This window comes from Carassius auratus, chromosome 25, assembly GCF_003368295.1.
Source record: "Carassius auratus strain Wakin chromosome 25, ASM336829v1, whole genome shotgun sequence".
Classification (NCBI taxonomy): Eukaryota; Metazoa; Chordata; class Actinopteri; order Cypriniformes; family Cyprinidae; genus Carassius; species Carassius auratus.
Window position 1 is genome coordinate 13,115,935 of NC_039267.1, and position 23,991 is coordinate 13,139,925.

At 37.6% G+C, this 23,991-nt stretch overlaps 2 protein-coding genes across 5 annotated transcripts; both read right to left on the bottom strand.

The window, feature by feature from the left end:
* Nucleotides 1-299: 299 nt before the first annotated feature.
* On the bottom strand, nucleotides 300-23,972 carry znf800a (zinc finger protein 800a). 4 transcript variants are annotated; one of them, XM_026202739.1, is made up of 6 exons: nucleotides 23,839-23,972; nucleotides 9,990-10,137; nucleotides 7,313-7,408; nucleotides 6,962-7,105; nucleotides 4,923-6,633; nucleotides 300-1,314 (listed from the first exon to the last, which is right to left on the bottom strand). In XM_026202739.1, coding segments are annotated over exons 2-6 (2,079 nt in total). In that variant the 5' UTR covers nucleotides 10,117-10,137; nucleotides 23,839-23,972; the 3' UTR covers nucleotides 300-1,313. The 4 variants fall into 4 exon arrangements, with proteins under 4 accessions (XP_026058524.1, XP_026058519.1, XP_026058520.1 ...); XM_026202734.1 differs by lacking the exon at nucleotides 23,839-23,972 and adding an exon at nucleotides 13,253-13,650; XM_026202735.1 differs by lacking the exon at nucleotides 23,839-23,972 and adding an exon at nucleotides 12,683-13,236.
* Nucleotides 17,091-21,173, bottom strand: efcab10 (EF-hand calcium binding domain 10). The gene is made up of 4 exons (XM_026202741.1): nucleotides 21,028-21,173; nucleotides 20,659-20,814; nucleotides 17,488-17,578; nucleotides 17,091-17,244 (listed from the first exon to the last, which is right to left on the bottom strand). The coding sequence occupies exons 1-4, from the start codon at nucleotides 21,128-21,130 to the stop codon at nucleotides 17,202-17,204; spliced, it is 393 nt and encodes a 130-aa protein (XP_026058526.1). The 5' UTR covers nucleotides 21,131-21,173; the 3' UTR covers nucleotides 17,091-17,201.
* Nucleotides 23,973-23,991: the final 19 nt, after the last annotated feature.

The window sequence follows — 23,991 nt, forward strand, 5'->3', positions numbered from 1 at the left end:
ATAGGCCCGTGCAAAATTCAGTTTACATAGGCTATATTTATAGATACATTTGTTTTTTGTTATGTTTTAGTCTCAGGGTGTATTTACACTTGCCCATATTGTGCATTTTCAAAACGAACATACTTCTGATTTCCACAACCATTTGCCAACTAAAACTATTTCTAGCCCAATATAATTTCGGTATGTCAGGTTCACTATTTAATGATTTGTAATGAAACTTGCGAAAATATTTAAGGGAATGTAAATGGACTTTTATATGTGTGGACAGACAGATAGATAGAATACAAGCCTACAAAGGATGTGTTTATTATCTTTATTTGAACCAAAAATCCTACCGCAAGCAAAGATATACCAGGATTTTGCGAATAAAAAGGAGTGCACACCATCAGAATGGATCTAGGATTTGGCGTTTAGATAAAGCCCTATTGTACACATCAACAAAGGGTTTAATCAAGGCATTCTGCATGCACCCCAACTAAAAGAAACTCTACTTGCAATCGACTTGCTCAAAAGCTTCGTTATAACTACATATACTTGAAAGCAACGATGAGAGCCATCTACTAAAACATGAAAATTCATTTCTCATTAGCTTCGGTTATTAGTAGGCTACCAAACTAAAATACAGTAGTATTCGATTACATTTCAGTCACAGTTGCAACCTTTCGCTAAAGACAACACAAAGTTTAAGCGGTTAAAAAAAAAAAAAAGAGAGAAAGAAACAGGGCTCTCAAATAAGATATCCTGAGCAGCTTAATATGTAGGCTTCGACTTAAAGGGTAGAAGAAAGTACATTTCTAACATTTCTAACGAATTAGCAGCATTTCAATCCATAGTCGATTAAAGAGGTGATCACATGGCAGGAAAATATGAAGCAGAGTTACATTAATTTATCTACTTATGAGTATTTAACATTAGTTAGACATGCTGTACATATACAGAGCGGCCTCCTATGTCTCTCCACTGATGAAACATTCTTTGTGTATCTTTAAACCGTCAGAGAGAATACAAAAAATAGTGGTATAATCCATTTACAAATTAATCCGAATTCATTTTGAGAGTTGCTTTACTTTGTCAACCAGTCAAAATCAATTGAAGATCAATGTCCTTTCGGAGGGTGGATATCAACTCTTTTACATCGGCGCCCTCCAGAGTTAAAAGCTGGAATAACATTTTTGGTGCACTTTGGGTTTTTGGACTTATGCAAAGGTTATCCTCCGTTTTCTACCCACAAGTCTGTCCATATCCATTCCTCTTCTGTCGCATGGAGATAAAGCGTCCAGTGCAAATGTGCTACGCATTCCAAGAAAAAACTGTCTACATTGAGAGAGAGAAAGAAAAAGAGTGAGAGAGAATCAAACATCATTCGTCATTAAATATATAACATACTGTAGTCAAGAACATGAATGATTTAAAGGAAAAAGTGTGTGTACTTTCTATACATTTGAAGATTTTAATAGAATAGTTCACCAATATATTAATGTCCTGACATCATGCTGTTTGACAATTTCCTTCAGCATTCTTCAAAACAAATTCCTTTATTAAGATTACAGGTTTGGAATAACAACAGTGAGCAAATACCGCAATTTCTTATTTGTAGGTGAGCGGTCACTTTAAGGAAATAGGCATTTAGAAAAATCTCAATCATCATCATTATTCTGTGGGCAAAACCACTGGAGGCTGCCAGAAGTTTAAAAGGTCAGGCCCAAATGTGTAAAAGTTCACCGTCTCTACATATCTATTACAGAAAGCAGACGATGGGGAATCCCTCTCAGATACGATCTGTACCCATGAATTTAAATGAGAGAGTTATCCTTATTACAGCGACCTTGGAGACTTTGTTTGAGCATGTGATGAGGAAAATAAGCACTGCAGCGACACTGGCTTGGATAACAAAAGAATAACTGAAACCAAATGTGCCCAGTTTGGATCCCTAGAAACCACTTAAAAGTTTAAGAAATGAAACACAACTAAATCTCTGCATTTTCTGAAGGAAATGTCAGTATGGCTTGCCCATGCAAAAAAAAAAATGCATGTATGCATGTACGCGGATACAGTGTTTACGTTCAGATGAAAGCGGAAACCCTGTAAACAGAGTATCCACGTACTTTGCTGCTGACACAGAACAGCATGCGTTGTTTACATGGGATACTCTCCAAGATGGCGATATAGGGAGACGAAGAGACGAATTGTTGAATAAAGACGTTATTTTTGTATTCTTTGCATATAAAAAGTATTCTCGTAATTTTTATTAATTCGTAATTTCGATGTTTATCTCTAAACTATTTAACTTTATCCCCAAAATAGCTGCGTTTCTGAGCCTTGATCATGTAAGTATCCTTGCTGTCAATGGAGGGTCAGAGAGCTCTCGGAAAGCATCAAAAATAAGTGAATTTGTGCTCCGAAGATGAACGAAGGTCTGGAATGACATGAAGGAGAGTAATTAATTACGTAATGAAAATTTTTGGATGAACCAACCCTTTAATACTTTGATTTAAAGCAGACTTCCTCAGTACGGTTTTGGAGGGGACACCACTAACTAAATTTTAGTTTAGTTTTAACCCTAATCAATGACACCGCAGCAAGCTAATGAAGTCTTCAGAGTTAATAGAAAATTACAGGTAGGTGAAACTCTGCATGGCAATGGATCTGAAAAGGTTTTAAAGCAAACCTCTAATGATAAATATGAGGAACAGCAATAGTGATACTCGCCTAAGAAAGCACCTATAATAAAGACAAATCCGAGATCAGTATTTTTGGAACACTAAGTAGTGCTTTCTTAGGAGTACTTAAGATGGCTGGATAAAATACTTACAAAGTATTATACTATTTACAGATTGTGGTGTTCTGTAACTTGCTACCAACAGCATTTTGAACGTGGTGATTCCCAGATGTCCAATTCTGCTCCTGGAGAGCCACGGTCCTGTAGAGTTTAGATCCAATCCTAATTGAACTGAACCAAAAGGAGTTCAGGATTACTAGAGACTATTAAGCAAGTGTGTTGGGGCAGGCTGGAGCTAAACTCTGCAGGACACTGGCCCTCCAGGAGTGGGATTGGACACCCCTAAGCTAAGGAGTCCTGGGTGGTTGCCAGGTTGTTGTTTTGTAGTTGCTAGGATGTTCTGGGTGCGTATTGAGGATTTGCTAGGTGGTAACCTACTGGTCCAAGTCAAAAGACTCCAACACCAAAGTCTCTATGATATTCTGGTCCCTAGATACAGCTCAGGTTCCTTTGTCAATGTTAACCCTTTTACACACTGCACCATTTTAGCAGTCCTATAAGATCATTAGAGATCACAATGTGTGACATGCTTCTTATAAATTTGGGTACAACATGTGTGTAGACCGTACGATGATGACACCCATTGACTCGTACTCTACGACCGATGTGTTGCCAACTCTGTGGTTTTCCAGTGGAATTGGGCTACTTGAACATTGTTGCTTCGTGTTGTCTTTCTATGTTTTCAGGTTGAAGCAACCCCATCAACATTATATTTAGCCCTGGAATGCCAAATTTACGAGGGGAACCCTGCCAAAAAAAAAGTGTATTTTACCCCCCGGAATGGGATTTTTACCAGTGGACCCCCCTCGAAGTGCGACTGGGCTAGTTTTGGGCTAATGTTGAGTAGCAATTAGGCAGGTTTTTCTGTGAAAACCTGGAAACCCTGGCTACGACGCACATTACTATAGAAGAATAAAACGTCATCAGAATGCACTAGTGACTGGTCAGTAAACATGCGTCGTGACAGCAAACACACTGGGCGATGATCATGCTGAATTTCTGGCAGTTAGAAAATGATTGTAGGCTTTCTTTGGTCACAAGACCGTGAAAACAGCAGCATTTGAACCTCTCTAGCTGCACAAATCACAGGACCACCAATTAGGAGCCACGATCACAGAAATCACTACGATGCCAATCTTTTGTCTGGGACAGCCAAAATTGTGCAGTGTGTCTCGGGCTTAAAGTGTCATGAAACCCCTTGTTTCTGCACTGGTCTTTTACACCTTAGATCTGAAAAAGACTCCAGAAATGGGTGTGTAAAACTGTGGAAAGTGGGAATGTATAGGGTGGGAAGAGGGGAGAAAAAAAACAATTAAACAGACCTACAACACACTCATTTAAACAGATAAATGAATATTAAAATATCTTCAGAACTAAAAGAATAAAGGCAGTTACTTTGTTTACTCTTCGGAAAAAAAAATGTTCATGGGTTTCATGACACTTTAAGCCTAAATGAATTTTTCCTGCTTAAAAAAGAATAACATTTTACCTCAAAACAACACGTAATGTGGGGTACCATTAATGTCCGTAATGCAAACACAATGGGACAACCAAAAACAAAATAACAACCAAAATATCACATTTATCCTTTGCTGAACGTCACATGTTTAATAATGGGTATCTCTGTACAGCTATGATCAGCTGTTCCCTCATCTTGGCTCAGCTTTCAATGTTGTTACGGAAAGGGAGAAGTTGATTGGATGGTTCTTGTCACATGACTCACTGTGCACCTGCTGCATTGCGGTGCAGATGTGCATGGAAAAACGAGCGCATCGGAGCTCATGTGCATTGTGACCGCATGTGAAACGCAATCACGTCCCTCTCTATTTCTCTATTCGAGTACGTGTGGCCCCCCAACACTTTAGGGTTACAGAAGGGGACTCCAATCATGCTCCTGGAGAGCTACTGTCCTGCAGATTTCTGCTCCAACCCCAGACAAACACACCTGAACCAGCTAATCAAGCCGCTCAGGGTTACTTGATAATTACAGGCAGGTGTGTTGGAGCAACTTTGGAACTGAAGTCTGCATGGTGATAGCTCTCCAGGAACAGGGTTTGGAGATCCCTGGATTAGGGGTTTTAAGTCTCACTTTAGCAAGCAACGCTAATAATCTTAGGATGGTTTCTGAATGGTATCAACCTACCAGATGAGAGCCTTTGATCGGGTGCTTCTTCCTTGTAATTTATCCCCACTTGCGATGCCAGTCCTGTGTCTCCTCCTGTGCGTCTCCAGGTAGACCTTTTTGGCAAATGCCCGGCCACACATATCACAGGCGTGAAGGGAAAAGTTTTTCGTTACCCTAACCTCCGTGCAGGTCTCCTGGCTTCTGGTGATAGGTGACCCTTTGATAGCATTATGACTGCGGGTGACATGTGGGTTCTTGGACGCTTGAAGGTTCTTGTCTTGTCTGTTTGGTGTGAGCGGAGACTCGTGTTTGCCTGTGTTGAGCGACATTAGAGCGGAATGCTTTCGAGTGTTTGGAGATGTTGAGGATTCTTGTTTCTTCACTTTGGAAGAAAGTGGGTCCTGCGTTTTATGCTTCCCGCTGCCCTCTTCTTTTGAATTGTTTTTTTTGGTCGTGCTGCCCAAGACTGCATCAGCTGGTTTCTTCACTGCCCGGTTCTCCAAGGCAGGCATAACCTTAGCCAGATAACGTGATGACTTCTTGTGCACCACTGTGATATGGCGAATGACGTCGCGCTTTCGGCGTGACTCATATCTGCAGATGGGGCATCGGTAAAACTTGATGTAGATGCTGTCGTTTCCATCGGTGTGCAGCTCGTTGATATGCTTGCCCAGGTTCTGACTGGTACTGAACTGACGTTTACACAACCAGCAGTAGATCCTCTTAAAGTCAAAACTCACTCCATGGTATGCATCATCTTCTGAAGCTTTCGAAAGAGACTCTTTCTTGTTGTACATGTTATCTCTTCTCCCGTGCTTTGATTCGGCCTTCTGAGAGCCGTTTTCTAGAATGGGGATCTTATGAACGATTCGCATGTGCCGCCTAAGCATTATTTGGGAGCTGTACTTGCGTTTGCATAGCTTGCAGCGACAGTTTGTCAGGTTGTTCTGTGTCTTATCTTGCTTCACAGAAGAGCTTGGTGCTTTCGCTGGAGGAGGACGAGCCTCCAGTAAAAGAGGCTGGCCTGGTCTTGTGGCAATGTCCGGCGTGATCAAATCCCGCTTCAAACCACGATGGACCTCGTCAAAGTGGCGTCGAACATTGGCCTTGGTGGCAAAGGACTTTTTGCACACTGGGCAACTCTTCCCAGGACAACATGGTGGTACAAAAGCATTCTTGTCCTTCACCATAGACAGCAGGCTGATAGGCACTGTGCGCGTCTCTGTAAATTTGCGTAATTCCTCCATCCTCTGCCAGTGCATCTTCCGGCAGTGGCGTCGAACGCTGCGTCTGGAGCCGAAGTCTTTTCCGCAGAGGCAGCAAGAGATCTTCATCTCCTTAATCTCAGAGGCGGCACTCTCCTCTTCTTCTTCCTCCCCTTCTACCGGCTCAGGATTTATTTGCTCTTCGCAGCTCTGACCTTCTTTAACAGAAGGTTCTTCTGGTTCCATTTCAATCTCGTCTTCAAAATCTGACTGTTGGAACTTTTTGGGTGCCAAAATAGATTTGCGGTGATTTTTCTTCACAGGTACCGGGTTCATAGTCAGGGGTGTAGGGGCTGGGTTTTCTGGCATGTCGGGAATTTCCACCAGTGCCACTTGTTGGAACACGGCATTAGGGTTCGTCTCAATGGGCTCTAGCTGAATGACATGTTTTTCTTGTTCTTTCTGCGGATAGATGGCTTGAAGAAGTTCTTTGATAGCTTGGCTTTGCCCACCTTGTGAAGGTTCTGTAGAAATAACAGAATCAAAAAATTATAATCTTATCACTATTATTCATGGGGCCAATTTGCACCACAGAGTGAGTTTTCGTCCAATGCAAAGCTATACAGTTTCATGGGTGGTTTCAAGGGTACTGCTAGATAGCTGCTAGGGTTTTCAAAAAAAATTCTGTGGAACACACATTTTATTTGATCTTTTTTCAATACGATGCGAGTCAATAGGTTCCAATGTGTCTTTGGACCTCAAATGACTTGGACTGCTGATACATTCTTCAAAATATCTTCCTTATGTGTTTTGCATGAAAGCTTCAAACAACACTTAAGCTGATGTACAAACCATCTGATTGAGGTTGTCGGGAACAGCAGTAGAGCTCCTTGTGAGTGACCAGATTTGGTAGACCACGGAACAGACTGCGACACGTTTTGCACTCAAATATGGTGTCAACCTCCTTCAGCAGCATGTGTTTGAGTTGAGCTGTACCTGCAATAACAGCACATATTCAAAGCAAACCGTTATTATTAAGCAACAACAAACATATGTAAGAAAAATACATCGGGGGGAATCTCATTGGTCCAAAATCGTAAGAACAGAAAATGCCTTGACGCCGGTAAATGCCATGCCCGGTGAATAAAAGAAGTCCACATGAAATGTATTTACTGAATGGTCAAAGTTCTGAGATTGAAGTACCTGAGCGAAAACACTCAATGATTTGATGAATTCCCGACTTGGAAGTCTGGAGCTGCTGTTGGAGCAGGGCTGGATCACCGGGCTCAATCGAATGGACTGAAACAGAAAACAAAACTTTAGATTATGCTTTATGTAAAACAAGTTTTCACATCAATCTTCTGTTGAAGTTCCACCATTCAGGTATAAGCAAATGGTTTCAATCTGTTGTATCCACCTTATTCCTAAACGCAGATGTAAGCCTATGGGCAAGACTTCCTGTTCATTTGCCAAAGAATGAGAAGAATAACAACGTGCAGTAACCGGTAAGACTGTTTGCACTATAAACCACTGTGTTCATAATTAAGATCAAACACTAAAATAATATTGTAAGACACACTCATTTGCTGTGTCAAGTAGCAAAACAAGCGATCTTGTACAGCTAAAAATAGCTAGAAGCAAACGAGAATTAAAAAAAAGACTTGTGAAATGTACAAATGGCTGTGCCCATTTTTACGTGAAGAATAAGGTGGATAAAATAAGCGGTAAAAGTAGGGAGAGTAACGCCAGCAAAAAAGGGGGTGACTGTCTAGTAAGGTGCCCATGGAAATACAAAATCGCAAAGAGGACACCACATCTCCTTTTGGTTTCACACCCCAAAACTTCATTATTCCAACCGGGGTGCATTTCTACCTTTCATTTACATTGTAATTTGAATTAAAGCCACATGTAACTCTAGTCTTTGCTTAACTAAACATGATGCAAACTTTAGTGCATGACAGCAGGATGGATCACACATACACAGACCGTGGATAATAACCATATGAACAAACTCACAATGCATGAATAATTGCATTTTGAATGTGATTCATGCAAATGCACAAGAAAATATAGAAATACTATGTAAAGGAAGTACAATCTTGAGGAAATCTTTTACAGAAAAAAAAAACTGAAAGTCTTAAATTCAAGTTCCTATTATCTTTTGCTAAAATAATTGTAATTCCAATTAATGAATGGATGATGCATTCATCACTAGAACATAACTTATTGCTTTAAGGCTTTCAAATAAACCACCAAAATGTAAATCTTTCACAAAAAACATCTTTGTCTAGATAAAATTACTCAGTGTTTAGTTATCAGAGACATGTCCAACAAAGACTGGAGAGAAGTAAGGGCAGAACCAAGGCCAGGAAAAATAAACTAGATCTATTTCTCCACGGACACAAGCATCTTTTGGTTTGCAGCACTCCATCATTCTTTTGGACACCTCTAAGACACGATCATTGTTCCTGAAGGCAATTCTATTGTACACTGATAGTAATGATCTCAACTTTCTGCTATTTCTTTCCATGGATATCTACCAACTGAAAGTCACCTGGTAAAACGGTTTAATCTAAGGGGACTTCTGAGGATGTGTGAGCTACACCTTCTCATCTGACACCAGGTGTCTGAAAGACATGGAGCATTTTACATTACCTATGAGAATATTAAATAGTAAATTAGACATGCTATTTAATACCATCTGTGTCCACAGTTCTCAAACTCATTATTTATATTTTTATATACGTTTCTCCAATTTGAATGAACTTTACATTTAAATAATTTCTACATTTCACATTAGTGGGGAAATTTTACTATAATTAGTTCTGTAACAGTGGAAACTAGAGAAGTTAGTAAATGCATGTTTGAATTAAAGAAAATGTTAAACTTATAGACAGCATTTGCTTCTAGAATATGACTTTTTTTTTATTATCACACATAACTGTTCATTCGTTTATTTCCACTTGTGTTTACACCTTAAAGCCTCAACTCTATTCATGAAGCATGAATAATGAAAAGGGTTATTGTGTATTAAATCTTTTTTACAAGCTAAAACAATACAATCCTTCTGCATCAAAAGCCCATCCTGATTCTTTTTCAGCAAGAAAGCTTCTCTTGCACTGCATTACATTTATGTGGTCTGCATCTCACTATCGGCCAGTATATGTGATCCTCTCTGCTTCAGAACAGCTTGTCTTTATTTATGGCCATAAATTACTATAAAGACAAACATCTCCAGGTCACTGAAATTAGCAGCACTGTAGAACACAAATAACAACCCGCTGAGCTAGAAATCTTATTCCAGCATCGATAATTATGGAAATATGTGGTAAACACATTGGAATGTGATTGTCCAACATTAACAACCAAGTCGCCACAAGACATTGCATTTAAATCGAACTACATTGATAGATCTCTGCAATAAATGCGCAGAGAAGACATAAATCTTAATTACACAATGCATGTGGGTTGGCAGCTACTTCTGATTATGCACAAATATCAGCAAAAGAGGAGATAACACAGCATCGGATTATCAATAAAACCCATCCAAACCATGAAAGTCTAACATTCTCAACTCATTTTACTCTTGTAATGGGATGTATTTCTGAGTGCAATAGGATATTCAACAACAAAAAATGTAGGCAGAAGTTAATTTGATCCATTTAGAAATTCATTGGATATTGAATATTGGGCGTTGTTTACCAAAAATCAGTTAAAAAACTTGAGTCATTCGTAACGTCCGCATAATAGGAAACACATTTTTACACTTTGGATTAACTTGCAATGACAAATCATGCACAGTAAGAATAGTAATGTGTATTTAAAAGGGAAACGGGGTCAGTTTTGATTTCATGTTGACTTTAAGGTGCTGAGTTCCTACCTGGATTTTTGCCACAAGGCTCTTGAGGGGTTTCTGTTGTTTGGCAACAGCAGGCCTGAAGTGTCTCAGTCTGGCAGCATTTGTCACTAGTCTGGCTTCCTTGATCTTCGCTGTTAGTAGCCTCCATCTCAGAGGCCTCTTTTATAAACTTAAAAGACAAATCACAAAGTTAATCAGCGGAGCGGTTTCTTCGCAAAGCTTTTGATGGAGGAATGATTTCTATTCCCGCATGCCTCCTGAAACTGCAACAAGTTCTCTATCAGCAAAGCCAGAAATTCAAAAATTGTACACACAACTAGAAATATTTGCTTGTAATTATACGCCGATGGTTGTTTATGAAGGTATTGACAAAGACAAACCGACATTACTGTCGCTTGTGATGATCGTGTGATGATGAAGACCTTTCGCTGCACATTTACCAAGGAAATAAATGTCAAGATGAGGCATAACGGCTATGTGCTAAAGAGGACAAAACAGTATGAATTATGGAAATGTCTGTCATGCATCAAACAAACATCATAATTGCCCAGATGTAATGGAAAGGAGAACACCTGACAACAGGACAAACTGAAAATAAAATGCATCAGATGTTTTAAATATTAAAGGGATGTTTCACCGAAAAAACCTGTAAGACCTTTGTTCATCTTCAGAACACAAAATAAGATAATTTGAAGCTCTTCAAGTTATTCAAATGAGTCTACAAATGTACTATGAAATATAGACTACTGTCACTTTTAAAAAACTTTTTAGATTCCAACAGGCAAAAACAGACAACTACACACATATCTGAGTGGAAACAAATGAATAATCCACATTTACTTTCAAAAACATACAATGGTCACTATAGCTTGTGCCAAAATACCATAGTAACTTTCTTAAGTTCGTTACTACAGTAAAACCGTGGTAAACTGGTTAAAACGCCACTAAGAACGTGCCTCAAAAACTTAAGAATGCATAAAAAACTATCATTTAACCACAAAAAAAGTAACTTGTTTTACATATTATTCAACTTATTGTAGCTTAACATTTGTAGGCAATACATGTCATATTAATATTTCATATCTTTTAAATTCTTCATTTTTGATCATTTTTTAGCTTTTGCATTCATTTAAATAGTATTGTGGTGTGACTAGTGCTGGACTTTATTCATGAACCGTCTCTTTATAGTCGTAAGAGTAAAGGCAGCTGTAACCGTGGTATTTGGGCGGAAGCTGTAGTTAGCATGGTAAAAGGTATTAATTGATGTGCTTTTGCTTGAACCGTTGTTTTAACGTAACCTGTTTGCTCATAAAATCTATAAGATGTCGTGTTGTGATTGTAAAGGACGTTACACCTGACTGTCCTGCCCAAACACTCGCGAGGCAGGAAGTCGCAAGCGGTGCAAGACAGAGCACGTGTCCGTGGCCAGCCGTGCAAATGAACATTAATTATGCTTCACAAAACCATCTTCATGCTTTATTACGACGCGATTCAGCTGAGGGCAGGCAAATGTGTCCGAGGCGAGTGAGTCGTATTGTGTTTGGCAAATCAATAAGTCGCGTGTACATCGAACTATCCGTGTGGACTCGTACTTTGCAAACTTCATAACAATTGAAGAAACACAAATAACACTAAAGCGTGATATCCGCGTGTGAGTACAAGCTAAACAACCGAGAACGTCTTGAAATGACCATCGCCGCCCAAATGCATCAGAGATATCTGGCCACGTGACCGGAAAAAATAATAATTTAAAATAATAGACACGCGATCTGTGCCAATTCTTCCAGAGGCTTTCGGATTAAACGCGTTATAGACATTGAAATCGTTATTAAATGAGGTTTTCAATAATCATACACTAAAAATCCAGATTTTCGGTTGTTTAGAATTGCGTGGTCACGCGAGCACGTTTACCAGACAAAAACGGACATCAACATTTTATATCACCGTTTCACAAACAGATCCATTAACATACAGTTATAGAGTTAATTCACACTTTTAATGTAACTTACTTTTAAAGAGTTAAACTCGCATTCGCGACTCGAACACACTGGGACCACAAGGGGCCAGAGTGAGAGGACAACGTAAAAAGTCCATACCCAAATCCAGCACACACAGTTCCAAATTAAAGCGAATACATCCAACTAGAACATCTGGATGACCAAGATAGACATATAAACACACGTCTGACTGACTTGCGATGCAAGATTGTGGATGCATGTGTGCGGGCACGCGCGAAGCCATCGGCAGCACGAGCATCACCAAGTCCACAATTGCTCAAAAAGAGGCATCTGACCACGAAAGGGCGACTCTATCCAAGCCTATCCCTCGGATAACACCGAAAACTGCGTTTGCGTGATCCGAGGCTATTACCGTGGCTCTAAAACCTGTTGGAAAAGCAGTGGTTTGCGTACTCCCCTATGCGCAATTTCGACACGTCGTGGCGCATACACAGTTCATTTACTTAGCCAAACTGTTTAAAAATGTAAGCCCAGGTTACATCGATGGTTTTTTTCGGATTCGGATTCAGGCTATTTAGCCTTTGCGTGAAGCAATTTGCATCGCTCCATTATTCTGTAAATCTCTTTTACACGGTTACATTGTCAGGCCAAAATTCCTCTATTGCGGACCACAATGGGCCAGATTAACTTGATGGAGAAGGAGAGCCCATGTGCAGAATGGAGCTTTAAAGCGGCATGAGAAGGACAGATGCTTACCAGGGAGCGAGTGCGGCGTAAAGGCGGGCTTGAGGCGAGAGTCTGATACAAAAGACGACGTTGCCACTAACTTGCACTGCTCTCCGAACCCAAACCCAGCAAAATATGTAATCGCGTCCTCAAAGAGTCACAAACTGAGCACGCTCGAGAGGATTTGCGCGATTATAGGGCACGTCCGAATGATAAAATGCTGCGCTTTGCGGCGCTGTGCCATCTTCCCGAAGCCGCTTTGGCGCACAGGTCTGGTGACCCTTCCGCCTTTACGCGTCCGCTCCTCTTCGGTATTTTGTTATGAAGTGCCATATTCGCGCCTAAGTAGGCCCGCGGACTCGCTCGGTCTCCGTGGTCAGTCGTGGCGAGTCCGAGTCAACTCTCGCTCCGATTTAAGCGCTCGGAACAAGTGCGTTTTCCCCGGTTGCACAGCCAGCACGAACGGTGACGCCATTTTCTGTTGAGAACAACCACGCTCGCGCAGGATAGGAAACGAGACTGGTCCGCCGCACGATTCCGGGCCCAAGTGGGCAACTCCCGCGGTCGAAATCAACCGAGATGTCTTCGCGGAGTTCTTACCTTTTGGAAAAACAACGCTGGCTTTCGAGTTGAGACGGTCGGACGCGGTCCGGAGGTGGTTTCTGTCGCTTCTCGCGCTGACGCTGCCCTCTCGGAAGCTGCCTTTGTGCACCGCGAGGACCTCTCGGCGGAGAAGCGGCTGTTGCGCAAAGGTGCAATGGATGTTCAAGACCACCGAAATGTGGCACCCGATGTTGTCGCCGGGTTGGTGCTTCACATCTGACCCCCCGCAACCCGTGCCACTGAGTGAGGAAATTAACGAGCCGTTTTAATTTCGCACGCCCAGATGAAACCGTTGCGAATGCACCGATTCCAAAGCCAAATTGGTCTTTCCTTTGGCGATTAAGACGGCGATTCAATTTATTGAAGATATATATGCTATACACATAAAAATACTGTATCAAGATATATTCCCCAAATCATATTATGGTATTTTAACTATATTTGTATTCATATATCATTGTTTATTTTTTATTACATGAACTCTTAACTACTTGAAATATTGAGAAACTTCTTTAAAGGATGTTTGTTTTTTTAAATTGTAATGTCCTTAAATAAAGTTAAGGCGTTGATAGACCTTCAAGTAGATTTTGAAGCCTGCTTTTGTTGATTTTGATACTGTTGTGATGGTATGACGTTCGAGGGCATGGAATTTTTTGACAAAAAATCGAATAAAAGTTGTACTCGCTAGCACAGTAGCTAAGTGAGTTAGCAATTAACTTTGGATTTCTGAATAAATAAATAACTTGATTGTTTCTTAATTAAAATAGCCTACTGAAATAATTAGTTTTGGTAAGGAAACCTAAATCTCTCAGATCATTTTGTGAAAGTTTGTGAACATTTACTCTCACTTATTTACATCATTACATAACATCAAGAAAAACAACAACAATTTAGAAGGGAAGTTAAGAAGTCTGGGTGAGAGATGTGCCCAAAATTGAGGAACAATGGCAAATTCATAGCATTTCAACAATCTTAAAAATTAGGGGAAAAAATTAAAAACATAGTTTAAATGTAAAATTCTATTGAAATAATAATAAAAAAATCTTACATTACAACTCTTCCTAACGGAGTGAACACACTTACACATTCACAACTTTCAACTGTTGCCACCAGAATTAGCATGTCATTGTTCCTCCCATTGAATTGTTAATGTAAGCCATTCTCTGTCACTCTCTCCACTGAGTATCTGCATGTTGTATATGTAATTAACAGGTTTGTTTAGGTAAACTAGTGTCCAATGATAAATGTAGCCCACTGAGTTCCATATTTATGGAAAAACATAAATTACATGAGTAGTATACTCATGTAATAAATATTTTTCTATATCAGTAAGTTGTTCTCATGCATGACTTGCATTGAATAGAATGTATCAAGCCAGACAACATCTGCAAAGAAATGCTGCTAGTTTTCTTTACTTTTAATAGTACATAGAACATTTTCAATTTAAACTCCTGGTGATTTTTAGTGGATTTGTGAAATCAGTTTACATAGTTTATCGCAGTAACCATCAATATGATTCAATTAAAAAAATAAATAAATAAAGCTAAGTTTTAGAAGTAAGTTTTACAGAAACACTGTAGTAGAAGATCTATATTTGGTTCTCCACAAAAACTGTCAGAGAACAGTTAAAAACCTTTTTCCTCTATAAAGAACCTTTTGTCCCATGGAAAGGGATGTTTGTGGATGTTAAATATTCTCTTTGTTAGTTTTACTATATTTGACTACAGCTTTTGATACAGTTGACCATTCTATTTTAATGAATACATTGAGAACATGGGTCAGGGTTTCGGGGATGGCATTGGATTGGTTTGTGTCTTATTTATCAAACAGGACATTTGTAGTGTCAGTTAGAGATTAAGTATTCCAATGTACTGATATTTTTTGAGGAGTTCCACAGGGGTCGCTTTTAGGACCAATTTTTTTTTTCTAATTACATGCTTCCAATCAACATTATAGGTGATTTAATTTGAAAACATAATATACATTTTATTAAATGTTATGCAGATAACTTACAGTTCCAGAGTTCCAAAGATCCGAATAGATGGATGTCCTTCAAGCATGATAAACTCATACAAAAAAAAAAAAAAAATGGGATGGCTTTAAACTTTCTGTAGTTAAATACTGAAAAAAAAAAACAAAAAAAAAAACAAATTTGTTATAATTGGTCAGTGCCCAAGTAATCAGATTGAGCTTGCTCTAAATAGTGTTTTTCCAAATAATAAACAGGTAGTAAGAAATTTGGAAGTTTATTTTGATACCATTTTAAATTTTGAATTTCATGTCAAGAAATTGGTACTATTTTATGTCTTAGCTATTCTGTTAAAAAAAATTCGCTGTTCCAAGAACTTGATATAAAACCAAAGGAGATAGGTAATTTGCAGTGAGGGCTCTGAAATAATGGAATAGTTTGCCCATGAATATTAGAGCATCTGATTACGTACTTGTATAGATATACCTTTAGTTTTTCTTGATGTCTTTTTTGTTTTTTGGGTTTGATCATTTTTGTTTCGTCATATATTGTGTATAGCTATTCATGAATGTATTTTCAATGATTGTTTTTTTATATTGTTTAAAGCACATTGTGCATTGTAGTTTGAAAAGTGCTACATACATAAAATTGTGAGCTGATGTCCATAACAACCAAAACCATTTTTTATTATTCTAACAATCTAATTTAATATTTTATCAGTAATAAAAGTTTTAAATTCTCACTTAAATTGTGAAAATGTCTAATGCCTATGTTTGTGGCTTCCAGGACATTTATTGGCTGGTAGTAATGTAATGTCACATCCTTACTAATTTTCTATAATTGTATATACACACTAAATAGGGAAAGGGCAAAAGAAAATACTTTTTTTTTTTTTTGTAGTTCAGTTCAGGTAATAAGGTGCCTCTGACACCATTAATGGTCTTTTCTATCTGGTCTCTGTCCCTGTTAAAAGGATAGGTGACTCTGGTACCTAGGTAACTAGGACTTCCATTGTATGGACAAAAACAGTTGATGGTCACAGAATGTTGATTTTGGGGTGAACGATTCCTTGAAATGTCACCTTCACTTGTATATACTCTATGCCTACCAGATTTCTCTTGCCCACCAGTAACCCCATACAACCTGGGGCCATTTTTTGTATTGCATGAAGTTATCACCTAAAATAAATACAGAAAATAATTTAGATATAAGGAAAGACTTAATTTCAGCTCTGTAAAGGTTACATCTAGCATAAAAGCTTATGTAAAAATAAAACCCATGTTCATAGTGTATGAAATAAGGTCAATAAGGGGGTAAAATTTGCATCAAGAGCAAATTGATGCAAACTCAATGCATCAATTTGCTACTAAGAAAGAAGAAAGAATGCTTTCAATGTGAGGTCATTGTTTTAACTCACACAAACTGTAATATTAAAGCTGTCATGAATTATGCAACATTACTGTATTGATATGAATATATATTGATAAATATATTGATGCTCTGTGTTGATTTGTTTACATTTTAATTTGATTTCTACAGTCTTCTGGTATTTTGATGTTGTTCACCTGAAAATGAAAACTAACATCCCATTGATTTCCATGTTATGGAAAAAACACCATGGAAGTCAGTTGGGACCATCAACTGTTGGTTACCAACATTCTTCAAAATATCTTCTTTTGTGTTCAGCACAAGACAGAAACTCATAGAGGTTTGGAACCACTGACAGAGTTCTCCTTTTCGGGTGAACTACCACTTTAAGGTTTAACTATAGGTATAGGACAATCTTTACAAAGTTGGCAAAATCTGAACTACACACATAAGAAGTGTTATAATTAAATTGGCAAGAAATAATGACATAAGTGAACATTTTCAGTTTGTATTAGATGCTTGTTTTATATCATTTATTTATATATGCATACTACAGTAAGTACGGTTTTTATATAAAGCAATTGTAAAGATACTTCGGGCAGAATTCTCCTATAGCTGGACTGTTGCTGCACTTCCGACAAGCCCTTCTGTCCTAAACAGAGAAACAGAGAGATTTGGATAAAGCATGAACAAAATACACAGACACTAATCTGTCCTATTCAAGGGTATCAAAACATGAAAGACATAACATACTGCTGATATAATCAAATATATATATATATATAGCCTACAAAACAATACATGCGCATAGTGAATGCATTAGGTATTGGGTCTGAAATCAGATCCTTTGAATCATCTAATGCTGCCATATCACTCCAGCAGTGGTTATACTTACGCCTCTCTTATGAACGTCTCTTGTGATATTCTGTCATCACTGGCTCCTTCTGGGAACTCATTGAAATTCTTGATGCCAAGTGTCTTCAGTGCTGTTGGGAAGCCATGTTATGCGTTTACAGAGTCAGGCCATTAGTAATTCTTATACTCATGAATTGTAATAAGTGTACATGGAAGTATTCAGTGTAATGTACTGTAAAAGTCATTATCAGGGTCAGTTGTTTACCTATGACTTAGCACTTATACAATAAACCGGACACGGAACACGGTCAAATTATTTGATAGATTTAAAGGAATAGTTCACCCAAAAATTCTAACTAGCTTAAAATTCAGTGATCCTCAGGACATCCAAGATGTAGATGAGTTTGTTTCTTCATCAGAACAAATTTGAAGAAATGCAGCATTACATCATTTGTTCACCAAAATATAACCTGCGGTGAATGGGTGCCGTCAGAATGAGAGTCCAAATAGCTTATAAAAATATCAAAATAATCAACAAGTCACCAATCTATCAATTAACATCCTGTGAATCAATCCATAAACAAATACACTAAGTTGTTTTAGGTTCAAACTGTTGATTTTCTCTATTCCTAATATTGCTTAATAAAAGTTGTCTCGCCTGAATCAGCAAATAAATATGCACAGATCAACAATTCTAAACAAATATGTCCGTGGATTTTAGTGTGAGAGGACAGCACAGGACTTTTTTCACTAAAGAAAGTGTTGAATAACGGATTGTAATTTTGGAATTTGAAGTAATAGGATATCATAAAAATGCCTTTAAAGGGATAGTTCATCACTAGACTGTTTAACCTCCTGCCCTCCGGGAGGCGCTTCAGGAGCCTCTGGACAAGGACCACAAGATTCAGGAACAGCTTTTTCCCTAAAGCTGTCTCCTTGCTGAACTCTGCCCTCTGACACCCCTCTGACACCCCCCACACCCATACACAGACTCCTCCCCCTCTTCAACACTACATCTGTTTGATTTATTTATTTATTTACATCAAGCAAAAAAACAGTAACTTGTTATTACTTGCACTACTGTCTGTTCATCCAGGAACACTGAATAATCAATTTGCACACTGAAATATTTTCTATGCACTTTACTGTAATTATGTTCATAGTTCTGCCTATAGTGTACATACACTTTTACATAATCCACCTATATAGTATGTTCATAGCACACCTAACTGTGTATCATGCTAATAGTATTTACTTATCTAGTAATACTTATCTGTATAGTTATTGTACATATTGTAGACCTTGTATATTCTGTACTTACTGCTTATTGTACTTCTGGTTAGATGCTAACTGCATTTCTTTGACTTGTACCTTACATGTGCAGTGACAATAAAGTTGAATTAATTAATTACTCACCGTCATGTCATTCCAAACTTGAGACCTTCGTTCATCTTCAGAACACAAATTAAGATATTTTTGATGAAATCTGTCTCCATAGAAGACAATGCAACTGACATGTTCCCAGATCCAGAAGCGTAGCAAGGACATCGGTAAAATAGTCTATGTGACATCTGTGGCTTAACCGTAATTTTACAAAGCTAAGAGAATACTTTTTGTGTGCAAAAAACAATAATAAAATAAGTTTTTCATGTCCTTGCTACATTTTTGAACCTGGACCTTTGTGTTCCGAAGATGAACGAACATGTTTAGGATGACATGAGAGTGAGTTATTAATGACAGATTTTTTATTTTTGGTTGAACTAACTCTTCAATGATTGATTTTTTTCTTAGAAACACACTGAACTCTCATTATGATGGCACCCATTCACTGCAGAGGATCTATTGGTGAGCAAATGCTAAATGTAAATGAGTAAATGTAATGCTAAATTTCTCCAAATCTGTTCTGATGAAGAAACATCATGGATAATACATTGTCATTTTTGGGTAAACTATTCTTTTAACTTTGTTTAAGTAAGTAACGTAGATAGTAATGTAAATAGTTGTTCATATGAATATCCACCAATGTCTCTATTTGATGCCATTACATTTAAATAGGATATTTACTGTATACGTAGAATAAAACTATTGCTATTTGTGGAAATATCACGTTTTTACTGCCTGTATTGAAATTGTAGAGATTATTTATGCATGTGCCACTCCGTAAATATTTAAGAAAGACAAAAACATTCATAAAATGTGTTTAAACAGAAATCCTTAAAGAGGTCATATGACTAAAAAGAAGATTATTTTGTGTATTTGGTGTAATGTAATGTGTTTATATGGTTTAAGGTTAAAAAAAACATTATTTTTCACATGCTGTACATTATTGTTGCTCCTCTATGACCCGCCTTTCTGAAATGCATCGATTTTTACAAAGCTCATCGGTCTGAAAAGCGAGGTGTGCTCTGATTGGCCAGCTATCCGGTGCGTTGTGATTGGCCGAATACCTCAAGCACGTGACGGAGATGTGACGCCCCTAACTAAACTGTGATGGATCAGGAAACAGTCCTCCATAAAGTGCGCTGCACACATCTGAATATTTGGGTCGAACTGTTCCGGAATAGTGTTGTAAATACAACTTAACCACTGATTTCTAGCTGTGTCCTCTTTTGAAACGCCAAACAAAGTAGTTTCGCTTTCACAACGAAACAGCATCTCCACAACATAACGCCGGCGGCAACAGCAAGAATCAAAGTTACACTTTCTTTCTTTGTGTGAATATTTGGCATTATGCAAATCTTCCCACACAGTGAAGTAGAGATGTGGGGGCGTGTTTAAACGAAGAGTTTATGTAAAATATCTATTTGGGTTTGAGACTTTAGTTTTCGAAACTTTAGGGATCTTATCTATGCACGAACAGCTTGTAATACTCCAAAGAGAAAGGAAAGCATGAAATTGCATCACATGACCCCTTTATAATTTCATGGATAATTGCCATATTTTTTCTGGTATTTTGCTCAGTCAGCAACTCTGAAGCCTACGTAAATTGATAATATAGCCTAATTTAAAATATAGTATAATATAATATAATCAGTGATATTCTCATTTCAAAAACAATGTTTTTTGATGTCTTTTATTTATTTATTTTGACCATGCATTTGACAAACACCTTTATTCAGATGATCTCCTTTATATTTTACTGACCACGATTGTTTGTATTGGTGTAGTTAGTTCCAGCACAGTTTCTCTCTGCACATTACAGCAGTTTTACCTTCTTTGTACTGACTATAAGTGATAAAGCCTTGATGGGAAGGATCCAGGACTCCAAACAGCGCATCTAGATTGGACTCGTTAAAGAGGCACGGAGGCTTTCCTGGATGAACTTTCAGTTTTTCAAGTTGGTCGATCAGAAATTCTTTAGGACGATCTGTAACGGCAGAATTCATGAGATTGGACATTAAGTTTGTCAAAAAAAATAGAGAAAAAGAAAGCAGCTGGTTACTACTCTAGATGTCTACCCACTACCAAAAATACTATCCTTATTTATGACATCACATGTTCAATTTCAAATGTATGCTGGAGGTACAGTAGATGGTGAACTAAAGTAATTTATCAAATCTACTCGACTTGAAAGTCTCACCTGGTCTGTAGAAGAAGAGCATACTAGTTAAATTATCCATCAGCTCAATAAGTTTGAGTTTCTCGAGGTATTCTGCTGCCTCAAGCTCCCGCGGCGATGACATCTTGGCCACTGTTTCTGTTTATCACTGTTGCTATGATCCCGCGCATGCGCAAAAAGGGCAGCAAAAGTCAGCGTCCTGCTGTGGCGAGGGGTTTCATTCATTATCATGAATTATTAATAATAACTGAAGTTGTAATAAAGGGAATCGTCGTAGAAGACTGAAGCAAATTATTATAGAATCTCACCTCAGTTTAATATCAAGTTACAAAAATGTAGCCATGTAGACCAGGAATGTAGTTAACTTATGTTATTCCAAACCTGTGTGAAATTACTTCTTTCGCGGATCACAAAAGGAGATGTTAGACATAATGATAGCTTCAGGCACCATTTCGTATACTCTATGGGAAAATATTCAATGAAAGTGAATGATGACTGAAGGCTAACATTTTTTTTTTTTTACATGTTATTTACATAACTTAGCATTTTTGTTTAATATACATGTTTTATTTTGTATTATTAAATGCAATAAATACTAAATAGCCAACAAGAAATTAACAGCTCAAATATGAAAAATCTAAAATTTTCTTTAATAAATGTTTGAGAATCAATTGGGAAAATGAACCCTATACAACAAAGTTTTATTTTATTTTTTATTTTTGCATGGTATGAATCTTTTAATTCCCACGCACGTGAAAATGAGTCTAAGCCGAGCACAGTAGTTGTCTGTTTATGGAAAAATAAAAAGATTTCTGAGTATCATTCTCCTTGTTTAACCACTAGAGGGAAGTGTTTGAGACCTGTATGGGATGTTTTGATCTAATGGTAGAGCTTCTGAAGGGGAAGGACACGAAAGTGATCACTGCAGACACTAAGCCTTTCTCCCTTTATTCAAAGGTATTGATATATGATATTATATTAGTCTTTTTTATGCTTTATGTTAAGAAATTTTAGGGTGTAAAAGGCAGGGGGGACAAAATCCTTAATAAATCATTGGAAAATGTATTTCATTCACTTACACATAAGTAAATATTAATAAACAGTTACATACAAAGCTGGGTATAAAATCAATGTACATAAAAAAAATTATTGCTAAAACTTTAAGTTTAGTAAGACCACTTGGTGGCGCTATAACATGAAAAAAAACTTGAAAATGGCTTTAACCACGGTTTAAAGCTAGAAGGGGTGCAGCTGTGGCTACTGTACAACCATAATTACTGTAGAATGTAAAGGACGGGGTATGTTTAGGGTTTAAGCACCTATTAGACGAGGATGACGAAGGCCAATCATAATGGGCGTGTTTTGAGTCTTGGCCCTATAGTCTGTGAATTTAGAAAAATCGGCCTCTAGGTGGCGCTATCGTGTTTTACTTTTCGTATTTCGCAAAGTGTTTCACACATATTCACAATATTCATATCATACGTTGGATCTCTTTATTCTGAATAACTTTGTCTCTAGAACCACTTCTGTCAATCAAACCAGATTTGACATTATGAAAAAAAGCAACTTTTTTTTTTAACTCGTCCAAGACGGTTTGTCCAGTTTTCAAAAACAAAAAGTTATCAAAAGCTCTCTGAGAGATGCAACCATTCTCAAATAATGCAGAAATGAATTTTGATGAAGAGCTCGCCAAAGTGGACATGGCTTTATCTTCTAAACGCTTTATCATGTTCAGAACAAACTTGGACTGCGTTCCAATCACTGATCTATAATATAGTTATATATTATAGATCAGTGGTTCCAATCCACTTTTAGACACGCACTCGTGAACGTATGATGTGATATCAATGTTTCGTTTCTCTTTGGAGTGTTACAAGCTCTTGGTGCATAACGAAGATCTGTAAAGTAGCAAAGACTAAAATCTCAAATCCAAAGAGATATTCTTTATCAAGGTTAAGACTCTTTTTTAAAAGATCATTATTGTGTATTTTGTGAAACAGAATATGTTGACATGCTTTAATGTTCAAAACACACATAATTTTTCAAATACTGTACATAATCGTAGGCCCTCTATGTCCTAGGTCTCTCAAACGAGTTGTTTTCTACAAAGTCCCTCCTTCTAACAGCCCAAGCACGCCTATTTACATATAGAATGCTGTAACAAACAAATTCATAAGAGGAAAATGTAAACAATAAACCATATTCTAAGTGATGAAGGGCTTATGACGTTTCGATCCAGCCCATTGCAAGGGTTCCTCCAGAAGTGGTCACTCGTGCAACATAATCAATGACATAGATCAAAGTAAATGAGACAGATGGACTTTGCGATTGAAGGGCATTAAAAAAAAAATCATAAAAAATGCCCTGGAATGCAGCCATGACAACCATGACCTGAGGTTACTTGCACATATTTGGCACAGTGCCACCTAATGGTCAGGAGATTTGAAAAAAAAAAATCTTGGGCATATTGGCACCAAACTGTGTGTCATCATCATCCCTAGTTAACCCCTATTAAATAATATTTCTAGTGATTTTATTTATTTCTTTTTTTACACTTAAAATCATCTTATAGCCTGGTAATTGCTGCTTGCAGCTATATTTCTTAATTATTTCTTATCAGGGGAAAACAGTTAATATACAATTAATAGTTTAAAAACTAGCACGGGAAAACAGTGTGTATATGCATCCATAATACATCTTACAACAAAAATCAGTCACATAATTTGTAGCCTACATCAATTATCTTTTCAATAACAGAGATGGCTTTACGGTTATGCTTTATCGAAGGGAAATAATACTAAAAAAAAAAGTCTAATTCTTGGCAAAACTTACCTATTCTAGTTTTTGTACGGGATTTTCTCGGTTGTATTGTCAATCCAACTGGTATCAATCCACAAACAAATCCTTGTATCACATATTTGAATATTTTGTGGACAAACCTCGAAAAATATCAACTAAACATGAGACAAAAATTATATAGTATGA